Source organism: Athene noctua, chromosome 17 (genome assembly GCF_965140245.1).
Source record: "Athene noctua chromosome 17, bAthNoc1.hap1.1, whole genome shotgun sequence".
NCBI classification, from domain to species: domain Eukaryota; kingdom Metazoa; phylum Chordata; class Aves; order Strigiformes; family Strigidae; genus Athene; species Athene noctua.
In genome coordinates this window covers 16,892,233-16,909,444 of record NC_134053.1, presented here as the reverse complement: position 1 = coordinate 16,909,444, position 17,212 = coordinate 16,892,233, and the positions used below count along the sequence as shown (strand labels likewise).

At 52.9% G+C, this 17,212-nt stretch overlaps 1 protein-coding gene across 1 annotated transcript in view; it reads left to right on the top strand.

Annotated features, from left to right (window-relative positions):
• The first annotated feature begins 292 nt into the window (after positions 1-292).
• Positions 293-17,212, top strand: part of LOC141967603 (electroneutral sodium bicarbonate exchanger 1-like) — a 37,004-nt gene continuing 20,084 nt past the window's right edge. The window contains exons 1-23 of the mRNA XM_074921561.1: positions 293-340; positions 1,794-1,875; positions 2,217-2,345; positions 2,784-2,919; positions 3,133-3,293; positions 3,667-3,855; positions 3,964-4,052; positions 4,173-4,330; positions 4,701-4,788; positions 5,245-5,391; positions 5,570-5,658; positions 6,131-6,305; positions 6,446-6,579; positions 7,277-7,522; positions 7,624-7,729; positions 8,132-8,293; positions 8,938-9,051; positions 9,405-9,566; positions 9,680-9,931; positions 10,684-10,752; positions 11,285-11,458; positions 11,558-11,689; positions 12,110-12,207. Coding sequence (XP_074777662.1) covers positions 293-340; positions 1,794-1,875; positions 2,217-2,345; positions 2,784-2,919; positions 3,133-3,293; positions 3,667-3,855; positions 3,964-4,052; positions 4,173-4,330; positions 4,701-4,788; positions 5,245-5,391; positions 5,570-5,658; positions 6,131-6,305; positions 6,446-6,579; positions 7,277-7,522; positions 7,624-7,729; positions 8,132-8,293; positions 8,938-9,051; positions 9,405-9,566; positions 9,680-9,931; positions 10,684-10,752; positions 11,285-11,458; positions 11,558-11,689; positions 12,110-12,207 — 3,140 coding nt within the window. The remainder of the gene's footprint in view (positions 341-1,793; positions 1,876-2,216; positions 2,346-2,783; positions 2,920-3,132; positions 3,294-3,666; positions 3,856-3,963; positions 4,053-4,172; positions 4,331-4,700; positions 4,789-5,244; positions 5,392-5,569; positions 5,659-6,130; positions 6,306-6,445; positions 6,580-7,276; positions 7,523-7,623; positions 7,730-8,131; positions 8,294-8,937; positions 9,052-9,404; positions 9,567-9,679; positions 9,932-10,683; positions 10,753-11,284; positions 11,459-11,557; positions 11,690-12,109; positions 12,208-17,212) is intronic.

Genomic DNA, 17,212 nt, shown 5'->3' with positions numbered 1-17,212 from the left:
CCCCATCCCAAAGTCCTCCAGGCCCAGGATGGCGTCGGCGGTCTCGAGGACGCTGCAGTCGGGGCTGAGCAGCTCCTCGGGCAGCGAGAGCCAGGCCAAGTCACGGCTTCAGTCCAGGCTCCGCCCCACAGCTGATGAGGTCACAATGGCCACAGTGGGGGCTCTGTTGCTGGGGCGCACTGGGGGCCACTTGAGCTCCACTCGCTGAGAGCTGCACTGGTGTCCTGGGGGAATCTGACCCCCGATTGCTCTGGAGGGTCGACTGACCCCAAAACCAGTGACCAACGTGAGGATGAACCCGAGTGGGGGCTACAACACGTCCCTTCTGGAAGAGTTACAGGTACCAGAGCCGGGGCTCTGCCGAGGGGCTGAGCATCCCCCAGCCAGGGGGAAAACTCTCCCCAAAATCCCACTGGCATTTCCCCGGTGCGCAGGAGGGAGATGCTTTGCGCCAGGGAGAGCTGCTGGGGCAGGTTTAGTGTCGCTGGTTGGAGCACAGAGGAAAAGTGGTTTCTAAGAGAGAAGGAGACTTTCCCCGTGTTGCCCAGGGGCGTTTGAAAGCGGCGACTCCCAAATCGCTCCGTTTCTGCCCACTCCAAAACCCATGTAACACACTTGAGCTTGTGATTTTATTTAAATTGCTTTTTTAATTTAAATTGTGATTGAAAGCAATTTTATTAAGCCCTTTCATCCCGTGATTTTTCCAAGGTCGGGGTTTGGGGTTTTCTTGACAAATCCAGAGGGGAGCAGGATGCGTTGCTCGGAAGGGACGGAGGGTGGTGGGGGCTGTCATCAGAGGGAGGGCACGGTAATCTGGGTGCCGGGAAACATGGGCACGTCCCGGGAGCTGGCAGGGAGGTAGCAACAAGTTGGCTCTGAAATTAGTACTCAGGGACCAGCAAACTCATCACCAGACAGGAGCGTTTGTTCCTGTTGCCCATCAGGTTAACCGGTGCCACCAAGTGCTTCCAGGAGGCCCTTTCACAGTCACAGTTGTGACCTGAGTGTGAGACCCAGTGGCTGGGATTTTCTTGCTTTGAATACGATAATCCTGGCAATGCCCTTCCCCAGCCCCGGTGGCAAGGGGAAAGAGAAGCCAAAGGACTTATTTCTGTTTGCCCCTGTAGTTCTCCTTCAGCTTTTAAGGCGCAACTGCTCTTCATGCAGCACCAGCAGTGGTACTTCAGGCGAGGAGGGCGTCAGCTCTCAGCCCCTGGCTTTTGCAAGGATAAAATCGGTGTGTTTGGTGGGAAGCGCCCCTGCAGCAAGGGAAGCTGGAGCCTCGTAGGGCTGAAGATGCAGCTTTGCCCTTACAGGCTCTTGAGAGCCTTTGAGGGTTGTTGGTGGCCATGTCCTGTGGCCAAGGGCCAGCTAGTGAGTCCCGCAGGTATCGCCTTTGGAGACTGTAACCTGCTGTGATAAAAGGTGCAGGGTTTGGGGTTTTTTTCCCCCAGTTTGGAAATCCCTCTTTGTTTGTTTTTAGAAAGGAATGACAGGAAGGAAGCAGGAGGTTTGTTTTCCTGGTCTGAAACCCTCGGCTCTCCTCCCCTGTAGTAAATACTTCCCGACTCACGTTGTGTACAACGGAGGTGATGTTATGAGCTGTTTTATTTCAGTATGGGAAGAAAAAGCTCCTACAAGTCCGTGTTTTTAGGGCTGTGCCTGGAGGAGGAGGAGGCACGCAGAGGCCTCGTGGACTTGCGTGGAGGCCAGGGTGGATGATGGGTGGGAGGATGTAAGGGAGCTCCACACACCCAGCCCCAACTTTGTACCTTCTTCTCATTGCTCTCCAGAGACACGACGAGGAGGCAGTGATTGACCAGGGAAGGGTGAGCAACCTTGCCAATATTCACTATGAGAGGGAGGATTTGGAAGGTGAGTCTCTGCAAGTGCTGTGCTTCTGAATAAAGCAGCACAGTTCTTTTCACAGAATTTACTATTATGGCTTTTTTAACAAAGGGAAAAAAGCCCCTGCAGAGGCGATGGTGTGAGTTTTAAATGACCCAGAGCCATCGCTTGTTGCTCAGTTGTTGCAAAGCTCGGGTAAAATAAACCTCAATAAAAGGGCAGGTCTGTGACATTCAGGGATCCAGTGAAAATCACAAAATTAAGAGAAGTTGGTGTTTCCTCCTGGGATAGCTGCACTGTTTTAACTGTGATGTCTGCGTCAACCATCCCACAATAGTGAGAACGCTGCAAATGCTGCTTTTTCTCAGGCCACTGGACCCTGGACATGTGGATGCCACCGGTGAGGCAGAGCCACCGGCGTCACCGCCGCCACAGCCAGAAGCATCGGAAACGGGAGCGGGAGAAGGACTCTGCCCCAACGGAGCCAGGCTACCACTGTGAGTCCCGCCGCGGCCTTCATTAAACTCCTCAGGGCTATGGGGGTGCTGGGGTCCATGTGGCTAGCTGGAGTGACTTGTTGTTCTTCCGAGGGAAAGGGGCATTATTTAGCAAGACTCCCTTTTTCCAAACTTTTCTCAGATTTTTTCTCTTTAAGGCAGTTAAATGCATAATGGAATTAGGGTCACCTTCCTTAGAGGGATCCTGGCTTTAAGAATGGAAATGTGGGGAAGGAAAACTGCCCATCCCTATGCAGAGGTGGAATCGAAGCTTCTCCTTCTCCGAGGCTCTGTGCAAGCCTGGCCAGAGCCAGGGGAGAGGGCCCAGCCCAATATTTGTGGCTGAACTGGTGCTGATCCGATGACCACTTTGCATGTGAGCATGACGCGCCGTATTCAAGTGCGGTAACGGGACGGGCCTTTGTCTTCTAGCCCCAGACACCCCGTCCCAGCAGGTGCAGTTCATCCTGGGGACCGAGGAGGACAAGCAGCACGTCCCCCATGACTTGTTCACCGAGCTGGACGAGATCTGCGCGAAAGAGGGTGAAGGTGCCGAGTGGAAGGAAACAGCAAGGTAAGTCTCTGCTGCTGGCTGCGGTAGGAGAGGAGTCCCCGTGCCGACAGCGCCCGCGGGCTCTGCTTTCTGCTCTGTGGGAGGCAAGGCTTTGCAGCTGCAGGTGATGCTGTGAGGAGCCTTCTGCTCTCGGCACCCCACAGCTCGATCCCGGGGGCTGCAGGGCTGGGGCTTTTTTCTTGCAATGGGGCTGACGGTGCTCGATGTCTGCAGGTGGCTGAAGTTTGAGGAGGACGTGGAAGATGGTGGCGAGCGCTGGAGCAAGCCCTACGTGGGAACGGTGTCCTTGCAGAGCCTCTTTGCACTGAGGAGCTACATCCGCAACGGCACGGTGCTGCTGGACATTTGTGCCAACAGCATCGAAGAGATCGCAGGTACCGTGGGCGCGGCGAGTTGCAGTCGATCGGCCAAGGCAACTCTGGCAAAGACTGTGCCGTAGGTTGCTTATAAGTTGGTTAAATGTGTAGAGTCAGACAGAACGGCCAGACGGGACAAGAGAATTGCATTCTTTAGAATGGGAAATAATTACCTTAGTGGAGTAACGAATAAGCATTTTGATGATGTTTTTTAGCAAAAGAAAATTCTTGCTGTGGCTGCAAAGGGTGAACTGTGTTAAAACGTCTTGCTAAGCAAGGCTGAGTCCGCGTTAGGGTATCCTGCATGGCATGGGCCTCCCCGGGGTCTTTGGGGGTCAGGACTTGTGGGGGTTTCTGCTCTGATGGCTTCATTTCCCTCTGCCATCCCCAGATGTGATCCTGTGCCAGCAAGAGCCGTCCACGGAGTTTGACGAACACATGCGGGCGAAGGTTCGAGAAGTTCTTTTGAAGAAGCATCACCATCAGGACAAGAACAAAGGAAACAAGTTTTCTGACATTGTCCACTTCTTTGCTGACGAGAGCAAGAAGCCGCCAGACCTGCATGTCCTCGACAAGACCGGTGAGGGTTCCTGCAGGGCTTCGGCCCCATTACATTGTTCCTGGCAAAGGGGAAGCATCCCAGTTGTGCTGTGTCTGTCTTTCTGACTGTTTTTCTTTTTCCTACCAGCCCAAACACTCACCCCTCTTCCTTCTGCCACAGCTGCAGAAGCTAAAAATGGGGTGAACCAAGAGACCAGCACAATGGCTTTAAGCAAGGTGAGACACTTGTAACTTTCTTATGCTTTTGGGGCCAGATTTGCTCTTGCAAACTTGGCTGCAGAGTTCTGTGGGCTTTGTTTTGGGGGTAATTGCCTGAAAATTGCTTGTTGTGCCCAGGCGGAGCTGCACTTCCTGAAGAAGATTCCTGTTGGCACTGAAGTGTCCAACGTGCTTGTAGGAGAGCTGGATTCCCTTCAGCAGCCCATTGTGGCATTTGTCCGCCTGACCCCGGCTGTCCTCCTCTCTGGCGTGACGGAAGTTCCCATCCCGACAAGGTCTGAATGAGAAGCTGAGAATTTTATGAAAAAAAACCCCAGCAAAACAGTATCAGATTGCATGCATCAGTTTGGTGTCCCAAGGGAACAAGGCCAGCGGGAGCAAGCACGTTTCTCCCCTGCACATCTCCTCACCATTGTTTCTCCCTTCCCTGCTGTATCTTTTAAACCCACTGGCCAATTTTAATGACAGTTGGCCGAAAAGTTAGATTTGGGATTGGTTTTGGTGAATTTCAAATTCACCACAGAGTCGGTGAGCCTATGAGTCCCCTTTCAAACTGTGCTCTGGGCTGGGAGCTCCCAGGGGTTTTCTTGGGTGGCCTTTGACCAAGGGCACGTTCGTCTCTCTCACGTTGTTTTTCTTGCCCAGGTTCCTGTTTGTTTTGCTCGGACCAGAAGGAAACAGCCATCAGTACCATGAGATCGGCAGGTCCATGGCTACCCTCATGACTGACAAGGTGCGATAAGAGAGATCTCCGGGTCACTTTTGGCTTTCTTCCCCTCTCCCTGTCTCTGTAGTAGTGAGGAAGAGGATTTGCTGTCCCGCAGCTCTCCAAATAGCCCACCCCTCGTTCTCAGCCCAAAGCAAACACGCACATTTGCTGGAGGCTGAAATCCCACCCGGGGTGCATCCTGCACCTCGTCCTTCTGCCCGGGGGTTCCCAGCATGCTGTCCCCAGTGCTAGCATTGCGAGGGCCAGGAAAACTTGCCTTGCTCCTGAAGGAAAAGGCTGTGGTGTGCCGTGGGGGACGGGGCCTCATGCAGATACCTGGATGCACAGATTTTTCCTTTGTGGGGAATATTTCCCGCCATTTGCAGGGGAAAATGACCTTGCGTTTATCCAAGAGCTGATTGCACTGCTCAGGCTGTCCGGGATGGGTTGTCCTCTCACCAGGTTGTCTCCTCTTGGCAGGTTTTCCAGGACGTGGCCTATAAAGCCCAGAACCGGGCTGACCTCGTGGCCGGCATCGACGAGTTCCTGGATCAGGTCACGGTCTTGCCACCAGGAGAGTGGGATCCATCGATCCGAATCGAGCCCCCCAAAAACGTCCCTTCGCAGGTGGGTGCTGCGGCGCAGGGAGGCACGAGGGGGCCGGGCAGGACGGCAGCCTGGCTGGGGATGCTGCTCAGGGCCCGAATTCCCAGGGTCCAGTTTGACACAGTCACATTCCCAGAGCAGAAGCAAGGCAAGCCAGGGCTTGCAAATCCATCCCTTTACCCTACTCCCATTTCAACAGCAAAAAAGGATGATGTCAGGAGCTCCCGATGACAGTGCTCACAGCAAGCTGGAGAAACACAGCGGTCCTGAACTGGAGCGAACGGGAAGGTGTGAGCTTTATTTGGTTTTTTTTTTCTGTTTGCCTCTCAAACGTGAGCAGGTACCTTCCCTTCTAGCAGGTTCCTGGGGTTAGATGGCTGAGTGAAGGGGCTCCACGTTACCAGCGTGGTCCCCTGGGCGGGGCAGGTGGGAGATCTGGGCAGCTGGGCTCAGCCACAGCATCACTGCACACAGGTTTTCCTGATTTGGGGTGGAAGCAGATGTGTAAGTGCCTCCAGGTCGAGCTCTGCTGCTTCCCAAAGCAAGGGACTGTTGCAGTAAGAGGGGAGAGGCTCTCAGGTTGGGTCCTTTGTCTTTTGGTCGGAGGGGTGTGTTCGTGGGCCTGTTTCTACTGGGTATGAAATGGGAGGAGGCAAGCGCTTCTGTGGATCAGCGCCTGTGAGGGCCCTTCTGCAGCAGAGCAAACTCCCGTGTGTTCTTCCACGAGAACAGTCTATATTTTTATTTTCCATTCCTCCAGGCTCTTTGGAGGTTTGATCCGGGATGTGAAGAGGAAAGCCCCATGGTTCTGGAGCGACTTTCGGGATGGGCTGAGGCTGCAGTGTCTGGCGTCCTTCCTCTTCCTCTACTGTGCCTGCATGTCCCCCATCATCACCTTCGGGGGGCTGCTGGGGGAGGCAACTGACGACCACATCGTGAGCACCTCTCTCTGTTGGGTGGCACGGGGGAGGGTAACACTCGTGCAAAAGACCTTGCTGCAGTGAATTTGCTCTGGTTTTGGTTTTTTTCCCCCTCATGATTTATTCCCTGACTGCTGCCTCTCTTCCCTGGACAGAGTGCCATGGAGTCGCTGCTGGGCGCATCCATGACCGGCGTGGCGTATTCCCTCTTTGCTGGCCAACCTCTCACCATCCTCGGCAGCACCGGACCCGTCCTTGTCTTCGAGAAGATCCTCTACAAATTCTGCAAGTAAGGCTGCCTGCTGCTGCTGGGTGCTGCCAGAGTCTTCAGAAGGCAGCAGTGATGGAGAAACAATGTTTTTCTTCTTTTTTTTCGGTGGTAGTTGTTAGATTTGTCTTCTGTGTCCAAGACATTGCCTGCTGCTGCTGCTTTAGTATGTGATGGTGCAAGAGCCCTCAGCCTCTGAGGGATGGATGGGGGCGTTTGGGGTTTCAAGGGTTGAAGTACAGCAGTGGCAGGAGGAGAAGCCACAAGAATGTGGATGCCCAAGATGGGCTGCACAAGGAAGATGAGACAAATCAGTCTGGTTTGGGAAGGAGGGAAGACTTGCTTTTCTCAGAGTTCAAAAGCAGGCACTTCCTAGCCCGGATTTTGCAGGGAGAAGAAAGACATTTTTCCCAAATATCCAAATAGTTTTTCTGTGTTTGTCCATCAGGGAGATGGGGGAGAACACCGTCTTGCACACCAGCTGCAATTAGCCTCAATTAGATGAGTGCTAAATGATGATAATGAAATAACTGGCCTCTCCTCCTGCAGCCCCCTACCCTGCACTGCAGCACCAAGGCAGTCTGTGGTAGTACGTGGAAACTGCATTTACCCTCCACAGCCTTGATGGGCTCCTAAATTGTTTCCCCCTTCACGGGAAGGCCTGGCTCGGAGCCTCGTTGCTGGCCTTCCCACCCTTGGTGTCATTTTGGTTTCCCAGGGACTACGCGCTCTCCTATCTCTCTCTGCGGGCGTGCATCGGGCTGTGGACCGCCTTCTTCTGCATAGCGCTGGTGGCCACCGATGCCAGCTCTCTGGTGTGCTACATCACCCGCTTCACCGAAGAAGCCTTCGCCTCCCTCATCTGCTTCATCTTCATCTACGAGGCTCTGGAGAAGCTGAGTCACCTGTGGGAGATCTACCCTGTGCACATGCACAGCAAGCTTGACTTGCTCACCACCTACTAGTGGGTTTTTCCTCCTAAAACATGGCTGCCCCTTGGCAGGAGCCCAGGGCTACACCTTCACTGCCTTCCCCTGACCCCTCTCTTGGCCTGTTTCCTCCCAGCTGTAAGTGTGAGGCACCGACCCATCCCAGCAACGAAACCCTGCGCTTCTGGGAGAGCAACAACATCACTGGGTCTGGCATCGCCTGGGAAAACCTCACGGTGACTGTAAGTGCCCTGAGCCACTGCTGGGGGAAGGGACGACTTGTCTCTTACCCTTTCCTGCCATGGCTCTCTTACACCTCCTTCCCCGTTCCCTCTTTCTCTATCCCCAAGAGTTTCCAGCGTTTCCTTCCCCTCTGGTGTCTTCTTCAGCCACGGCTACCTGCCATTCTGGGGGAGGATGTGCCGTGGCTCTGTGTTATGGTGTCCCATCACCTCCCATCTCTCCGCTCTCCTCTCTGCAGTTCCCTGTGTCACTCGTTCAGCTGCTGCTGCTCATTAACTATAAATCTCCAGCAGCAGCAGCAGCAGTCACAGGACCTTTGACCACGATCCTCCAATCCCGCTTGTTATCCCAGGTTTCCTGGCCGCACGTGCACTGCGTGTCCTGACGCTCTGTTTCTCCAGGAATGTCGGTATTTGCATGGAGAGTTTCAAGGACCTGCCTGTGGACACAACGGCCCCTACGCACCCGATGTCCTCTTCTGGTGCTGCATCCTCTTCTTCTCCACCTTTGCGCTGTCGAGCTTCTTGAAGAAGTTTAAAACCAGCCGTTACTTCTCAACCAGAGTAAGCAGAAGATGGTGGCCTGCAGCAGTTTCCATGCTCATTTCCCAAAATGGCTTTCCTGGAGCACTGAGCAGTGTTTGCCAGCACTTGGTCAAGCTGGGAAACACCGACCTTGGAGACCGAGCTCTCCATCAGCTGCCATGTCCCTCGCTCATTTCCATGAGTGCAAAGCCATTGTAGCATTTCCCACCTGCCTTGCGACCTGCCCCGGAGTGATTTTTTGATCAGGCAGTGGGAAATCAGGTCTTCCAAAGTGTTGGGTTTTTTTCCCACCTTCTGTGCATCATGTGCTCAAGGGGAAAGTTGGTTCAAATGAGGAACAAATGGTGCCTCGGTGCCTTATTCCCACTGTAGCAGAGAGCGTGGCTGTAGTGGCAGACATCCATTTCCTTATTTCTTGATTATTTTTTTTTAAAGGTCTGAATTCAAACAACGCTTTTCCACCCAATTAAGCACCAGATCTCCCAGGGACAAACGCAGCAGCAGCAGCACCTAACCAAGGGAACTGGCTGCATGTCTGCAGAGGGCGGGGGGGGGGGGGGCGCGTTTTTAACCAACCTTCACGTTGTTGATGTCCCCAACTCTTCCACCTCGTGTTAGGGCCCCATTTGCGATGCCCCTCTCAGCTCTGGTTCTTGCTCCAGGTACGGTCCACAGTAAGTGACTTTGCTGTTCTCCTCACCATCGTCATCATGGTGCTCATGGACTTCATGGTTGGGATCCCATCCCCGAAGCTCCACGTCCCCCATATGTTCATGGTAACGGAGGGGTTTGGCTTGGAGCTGGTTTCAGCTCTTGGGGATGCCCCAAGGGGATGTCGGGGCAGGGCAGGTCTGAGTCTGGAGGAGGTGCTGGTGGTGTGACCATCTCTTCTTCCACCTCTGAACGCATCGTTTCCTTCTGGAAAAGAGAAGGCAGCCCCAAAGTAGATACCTACAGGAGAAGTATCTGTAGGTGCTTGCACAGAGGACGCTGGCACTCTGAACCCCACGGGAGAGGGCGACATGAAGCCAGGGCTGGGAGATGCTCTGACACAGGCAGGGAGGGAAAATCAAAACCAGTGAAGGGGCTGGGCTGGGAGGTGATGCTGAGGTATGAGCTTTGTTTGCAGCCTACCAGAGACGACCGCGGGTGGTTCATCAACCCCATAGGACCCAACCCTCGGTGGACGGTGTTGGCTGCGCTCATCCCAGCTCTGCTCTGCACCATCTTGATCTTCATGGACCAGCAGATCACTGCCGTTATTGTGAACAGGAAGGAGCACAGGCTGAAGGTACGGGGCTGCAAGAGAGGGGCTTGTGCTCAAGTAGGGTTTGAGCCGGACTTGTGACGTTGTTCTTGCTCTTGTGCCGCGGGGTGCTGTATCTCATGTTTTGCTCCCTGCAGAAAGGATGCGGGTACCACCTGGACCTTTTCATCGTGGCCGTGATGCTCGGGGTCTGCTCCGTGATGGGGCTGCCCTGGTTTGTGGCTGCGACCGTCCTGTCCATCACCCACGTGAACAGCCTCAAAGTAGAGTCCGAGTGCTCAGCTCCAGGAGAACAACCCCATTTTCTGGGGATACGAGAGCAGAGGGTCACTGGCTTGATGATCTTTGTGCTCATGGGCTGCTCCGTCTTCTTCACTTCTCTGTTAAAGGTGAGAGGAAAATGCAAAACACCCAATCACCGTGAGCTTTTTGGGGGTTATGCACAAGAAGTCCCCTCTCTGCAGGGCTGAGTGGTTGTGGAGCAGAGGAGGAGGTGATCCCAGACCTTGGGGCTTGACCTGCAGTAGGAACCAGCCTCGGCCACGCTTTCCAGCCCTTCAGAGCCCCGTTTGCTGTGCTCGAGGCAAGCGAGCAATGCAGCGGCTTTAACTTTCGGGCATCTTTCAGGCCCACCCGTGTTTATGGGTTGCAACTAAGGGTATTCAGAGCAGGACATCTGCTTTCTTTCAAACAGGCAGCACTTCACTGGTTGCAGTTTGCTGCTCCCAGTGCCCCAAAACTGCTGTTGCCAGTAGCTGAACACACTGACATCGTCCCCATGGGCTTCCTCACACAAAGTGATCTCATCTCTAGGCTGAAAGCAGGCACGTCACCTTTGCACGTTGCCACAAGAATATGTAGAAACAGAACATGGCATAGGGTAGCATGGGTGAAGTCACCTCTTTTCCTCCAACCTTTCGGGAAAAGAGGATTATTCTCATGAAAGAACTCCAAGGTTCAGCCTAAAGCAGAGCATTAGCTCACTTGCACACACAGAATCTCTGAGGGGGAGAATCCGACACACCTCTAACCCCGTGGAAAGTGGAAACCTTTAGGCAATTTTCGGCAGTGCCTGTAGAAGAGAGAGATAATACTGAAATTGCAATTCAACGCCCCAAATGATTGCATTCTTCGTTTTCAGTTTATACCAATGCCGGTGCTTTATGGCGTCTTTCTCTACATGGGCGTGTCGTCGCTGAGTAGCATTCAGGTATGGACTCTTGTGCAGCATGTCGGCTCCCTGGTATTTCACCTCTGTAGAAGCAGGAAAAAAGCAGCAGTGTGGGAAAAAACCTCTCCAAAAGCGAGCAATGACAATGTTTGGTGTAAGGGAAAGATTGGTGGAGGCACAGCAGGTATAGAGGGCTGGGAGGGGCAGGCGGGTTCAGTGCTCTCTGTTACACAGTTTAGAGCAGGTCGGTGTTTGGTTCTGTGAAAATGGGGGAATTCAGGGCAAATGGGCGGTTTCTCCCACTGGTGGAAATCCTTGCTGGGGGATTCAGTGGGCCACAAAAGGCTGTTAATAGACCAGTGTGGAATAACAGCAATTTGGTGGGCAGCCCTCATGGGCAAGCTGGTTTATAGATGGAGCGAAGGGAAAATGAGTGCTGCTCCCAGGAGGAACATAGTGGGATCCAGGATTTCTCACTGCAGGTGAGGTCCTGAAAACTCCTCCCACATCTCAACAGGGCCGGAAACTTCCCGCAGTCCCAAGGTGGCCACTTGTCCCTTTTATTTTGCAGTTCTTTGACCGCCTGAAGCTGTTCTGGATGCCGGCAAAACACCAACCGGATTTCCTCTACCTGCGGCACGTCCCCTTGAGAAAGGTGCATCTCTTCACCGTGATCCAGCTGATCTGCCTCGTCCTGCTCTGGGCCATCAAGGTGTCCCGTGTCGCCTTCATCTTCCCCATGATGGTAAGAGCCGGTGCCGCTGGGCAGCGGGATGTTTGCAGCGCTGGAGGGAGATGTAGCCTCATCTCTGGCCTCACCGCTTCTTCCCTCTGACTCGTGAAGGTTTTGGCTCTCATTTTTGTCCGGAAGATGATGGATTTCTGCTTCTCCAAGCGAGAGCTCAGCTTTCTGGATGACCTTATGCCAGAAATCAAATTGTTGGATGGTGCCAAGAATGAAGCCGAAGGAGAAGAGGTAACACTTTCTGGGTGCTGGGGCTGGACATCACCCTCAGGCTGTGAGATCGCCTGTTTCTGTCACAGCTTGTCTTGAAATGTTGGGGGAAGGTCAGGACTCAGCAGAAATAGATCCTAATAGCCTGGACCCCACATTGCAACCTTTCTTCCTAAATTAGGAGGGAGCTTAACCCTTGAATTGAGGTATAATCTTTAAAATGAATTATTTATAACAAAGATGGTTATTATGGAAAGCTTTGCCCATAATGGTGTTTTTAACCTCCAGTCTTTGGAGTGAAAAGACTTTACCCTGCTGCACTCACAGCTAAAGCTGCCAAGGGTCAGCAGGAGAGGGCAGCAGGCACTGGTTTTGCTGGGTGTTTAGTTTACGCCCACTTGGGTCAAAGACAGAGAACTTGATTTGTCCCTCTTACACCAGGAGCCCCAGAAGATGATGGAAGCTGCTGCTACAAAGTCAGTTCAGCTAAAGCTGGGGAAGACAAGCGACTCAGTTACCCCAGAGCAGAGCAGTGACAGGTAAAGCCCCGCCTGGCGCCAGGACCCACAGCAAGATTGGTCGGAGGGCGTTTGGAGAGATTTCCCCCCTTGTATCTTTATGGAGCATCCCATGGAAAGCAGCAGTCAGCCTGGTGGGAAATGCCAGTTTAGGGGCAGGGCTGCAGGAGGTGATCGCAGGGCTCTGACCCCAAGCAGAGTGGCTGATCAAGTCACGTTTGACCCCAAAACTGGCCTCATCAGTGACTTGACAGTGGCTGGAGATCCTCACGCTTAGCAATGAGGAGTTGCAGGCACGATCCGTACCAGCGGTGGCGGCTTAGGAGCCCACTGCAGGGCCAAACACCAGCAAGAGCCTTTGCTGGAGCTGTTGCTCTGCAGCTCTCCGGTTTGCCTCCCCAAACTCCTCAGCCAGCACAACCTCCTGTGCTTACGCTGAGCTTTGGTTCTCTGCCCCCCCTGTGCCTCATGCTGCTGCGCTTGATGGCATAAGTTCCTGTCCTCACGGGTTGCTGTGTGAAATACTTCTTGCAGGGCGGCTCCTGGCACATTTGATATCTGGGATGACACGTACGAACCCACCGTTCGTGGGGCAGGACCCTGACCTGCCGGGGGAGCAGGACGCAGACGATGGGGATGCACCCATGGACATGGCACCGATAATAAAACAGTTGATGCTGCACCTTGTTGTAGGGTCTGTGGTGTGCAGCGGGCCCTGGAGGAGTGAGATCCCCCACACACTTCCCGGGGGCCCCCAGGCTGCCAGGCCCCTGCCGGCCCCACTGGTGGGAGCTGCCCGACGCTTCCCTAGGGGGGCAGAACGTGAGGTGGGAGAGACGGTTTGTCAGGGCTGGGGCTGGTGCCCAGAAAGCGGGTTCGTCGCCCACTGGGCAACAGGTCAATAATCCCACCCTTATTTATTGTAGGCTTGCACAAGCCTGGGGGCTCGGCACTTTCCCACAAATCAAGCACCCCACGGGTCTTTTCCTGCTAGATTTATACACAGAACTTGCAGAGTTAGTAATCTCCCAAGCCCATCCTCTCTAGGAGGATGGGTTAGTAATTTACATACACTTATAACACTGCTGGCACAAGACTTCTACTCTACGCATGCTCAGGGGAAGGGTCTTCACCTGGCCAAGGGTCTGCTTGACCTACAGGCAGGATTTTTAGTATTCTAATGAGGGCAGTTCAGTGAAGGATACCCGGACCTTGAGTTTGCTTGCCCAGTTGGCAATGTACCCCCTTCAAGGTCAAATGGCTCCAGTCTGTCCTGGCTCAAAGGCAGCTGTGGACTTGTTCTGCTGATGAGGGATGACTTTGGCTTTAACACAGCCAAAGGACATCTTGCTTGACCTAAGCATGGCTACGCCGTGCTAAAAGTTTAACCTTCAAGACCACTGCTTTAAAAACAGGGAAAAGATCACGTCTCCATTATAAAATAGTTTGCTGAGAACCAGACAGAATCTGGGCAGTGATACTGCTTGGTGGGTGCTGGAGTATCTGCCGTACATCTCTGAGTGCACAGGGGACTGTCGACAGGTTCTGTAAGAAACAACTGTTTTCAAAAAGACTTCTTCATGGAAAAAGTTGGCTCAGTGCTTAAAGGGGAAATTCCCATAGTACGTTTCTTCTGTCGTTCTGATAGATTTGACTGTTTCCAAGAAGAGATGGCTCCTTCCTCTGAAAGGGAAAAGATCCATAATGCTACTGTTTGACTCCAATGGATAAAACAATTTGCCAGCCTACAGTTTCAATTCATTGCAACTCCATCACTTTCTCCATCTTAAAATGCAAAGCCTCTAAGTGGAAAGGGTTGGGATTGCCATCTCAATCCCCAGGGGAAGGACACTGGCGATTGACACTTCATGATTAACCGAGAACAGATAAGGAAGACCTAATGCCTGCAGGCCACTGACCCACCCTCCTGCCATTTTCTGGGAAAGGAAAAGGTAAAGGGGAGAGTTGCAGGAAAGCCCAGAACAGACAGGCAGGCAGAGACTAAGGCTCTGAACAGCTCCTGACAGAGCCTCTTGGGCCTTTCTCATCTAGAAATTAAGGACTCACAGGCAGGATAAACAGACTGTTACGTGGGTTGAAAATTTTCTGGACGACCAGGCTCAAAAAATGACTGACAGCAGGACACCTGGCCAGCGGCTATAACACGCGGAGCACCCCGAGGACAGGTGCTGGGGCCCACACGGCTCAGCATTTTCACTAGTTGGTGGCTTGGTGACACCCAGCACAGCCGGAGCAAACTGACAGGTGACTGGCTCTTAAAAGAAACTGCAGGACCTTAACGGAGACCTCTGTGACCTGGAGGGTGAGGCAGGATCCAGTTCATGGGGCTCAACAAGGAGATGCACCACGTTCTGCAGCAAGGCTAAAACAAACCCAGGCACTGGTACTGTTACCTGAAAAGCAGCTTCGTGCCCGGCGTGCAGTAACCGGATCTGAGCACGCTCAGCAGGGATGGTGTGATTATTCAGGCCTGGGTGCTGGGTGGACTTTTCCACAAATCAAGCTCACCAACTGCACTTTTTCACGCTCCTTTTATACACAACGATCAGAAGCTAGTACTTTTCCATAACACGCCTACTAGGTACTGATTGGATAGTCATTGTCATACTATTACAATAAAGCTCACCTAACACTTCTAATACTACTAACACTCAGGGGAAGGGTCTTAACGCCGGCACGGGTCTTTTTGACCCGTGGGTGTGGTTTTTAGTATTATAATGAAGGTAGTTCACTTTCAGGACACTCCAGAGTTGGTTTCATTGCCAAGTTAACTGATCAATTAATGACTTTGTCAGGCTGTCAAACAACTCCTTCTCAGCACAATTCTATACATTGTCCTTATGGCCCAGGACCTTCTGGTTGTTTTCCAGGGTATGGAGAACAAAGCCTATTCTTTACAAATTTCAGTGTCTCGCCCGACCGATCTTACTGTTATCCCCAGGTGTGCAATAGCTACAGCTACTACCATAATCATCGGCCATGGAATTTAGTAAATATGAAGTACACTGTATCACCAGCAGAACAGGCACAGGGAAATACTTGATGCCCAGGAAACCAACAGCTGCCCATGGTTTTGCCATGAAAGGCTGGAACCACTAAACCACTGAAAGTCAGACTGAGGATTTTTCTTGCCTTTTGATGTTTGAGGCTCTTTTAAAGAGCACCCCAGAATGACACACACCCCACACACCCCCAGCCCCGTGCCCTTCTCCCGTGCCCGCCGCAGCCGGGCCGTGGCTCAGGGAGTCCTCCGCTGCCGGGAGCTGCCCAGCCACGGCGGGAGACACCTGAGCCCCCTCCGCGCCCCGGGGCCGGGCAGACAGCGGGGGGCGGCGCTGGGCCCCGGCACTGCCCCGCTCGGCACCCCCGGGGCTGGAGGCGCCTCAGCCCGGCCGCGCGGGGCAGGCCGAGCCCAGACAGGGCCGGGAGACACCGAGCCCCCGCCCAGCGCCCCCCGCCTGCGGCCCGGCCACCGCTGCGAACCCCGGGCAGTGGTGCCAGGATCTCTGTGATCGTGTGTGTCTGGGATATACCCACGGTGAAGCGACGCTCCAGACCCTGGGTTTCTGCTCTTGATAACACATGACCACCTACACACGTCCCCATAGCAGCCAAGGGTTGCTTTTACGGTGGACTGAGCTTTTTGGATTGCTGGTTGACTTTGTATAATATGCATTAAGTGCAGATTGGAAGGGTTTTGCTTCAGAGACGAGAGCCTGGAGCCTTTGCTGTGAGTTGGCAGCGCTGTGATTTCTCGTGTCCCTGGGCAGACCCTGGGGTTGAGAAGAGCCCCGCTGCTGTGTGAGGCTGCAGGAGGGCACACAGGGGACAAGGTTCCAGAAACACGGTTTCAGTTGGTGGTGCTGGGTTTACTTGTAAAGGCCAAACCCGAGGTTTTTCCCCATTAATGTTTTTTTTTGTTTGTTTGCTTATTTTGTTTGTTTGTTTGTTTGTGAGTTTTGGTGTACTTAACCTATTTTGAAAACAAATTACTTGTGTTTTAATATGTAAGTCTGCATCCTAGAGGTTGACCTGTGTCAGGTGCACACTTGAATCGGTAGCTATTCACGCCTCGCCACTGAGGGATGAAGAGAAACTCCTCAGTCTGCAGCTGCTGGGAGAGCAGCAACCTTCACAGTGGTGTGAGCACCGAGGCACACGCAGCACTGCCCTGCATCTTTAAAGCTACTTCTGTGCTAGCCACAAACTGAAACAAAAATTTTGGAGATGGTAAAACCGGCTTCACACTGCAAATAGTAAAAAGATTGCATAAAGCAGTGGATTAAAAAAGGGGAGTTGACTGGCAGTTCTGAGGTCAGGTGGTTGTGCCAGCTTCTGCATCTTAAGGGTTTGCACAGTAAAACAATTGGCACGACTCTAATTGGGTCATTTAAGTTTCAATTAATGTTATTTCTCTCATCTTATGCAATATATGTAATTAAGATATATAAGTGCACATTTTATAACACACTGGAAGGCTGTATTACAATCTGTTTATGGTAGGGCTTTTCTGGCTGTCTTTAGCACTTGCAATATTATGCATTAATGGGTAATTCAGGTTCATTTGCTGGTTTAAAACAAAGAAGTGGAGTGAAAATTAGGGCAAGATACAATGCAATAAGATTATTTTCCCCCCCAGATTGCTTAGCAGACTACTCTAGCTGTCAGAGATGTGAAATATGTGGCCTAACTGAAATTTCTGGTGAAATGTTTGTCCTGTTGGTGGCACTGGCACGTGTAGACACGCGCTGCTGCATCTCCCCTGTGAGACAGGTGGGTGCCAGTGGAAGCTCTGCAGTTCTATTGCCCTGGGCTGTGTAGGGCAGCCGGCCTGTTGGAGCACAGCGCTGTGTTCTGCCCCCTCACACGCTGGTGTTTATGTCTCAAGAAAACAAGAATTTGCCCTAGAGAGAAGTGATGCTGCGTGTTGTGCTCTTGTCCCAGCACTGAGCGGAGTGGAGACCAGAGCTGGGACTTAAGGACAGACTTAACCTGTTGCAGGGAA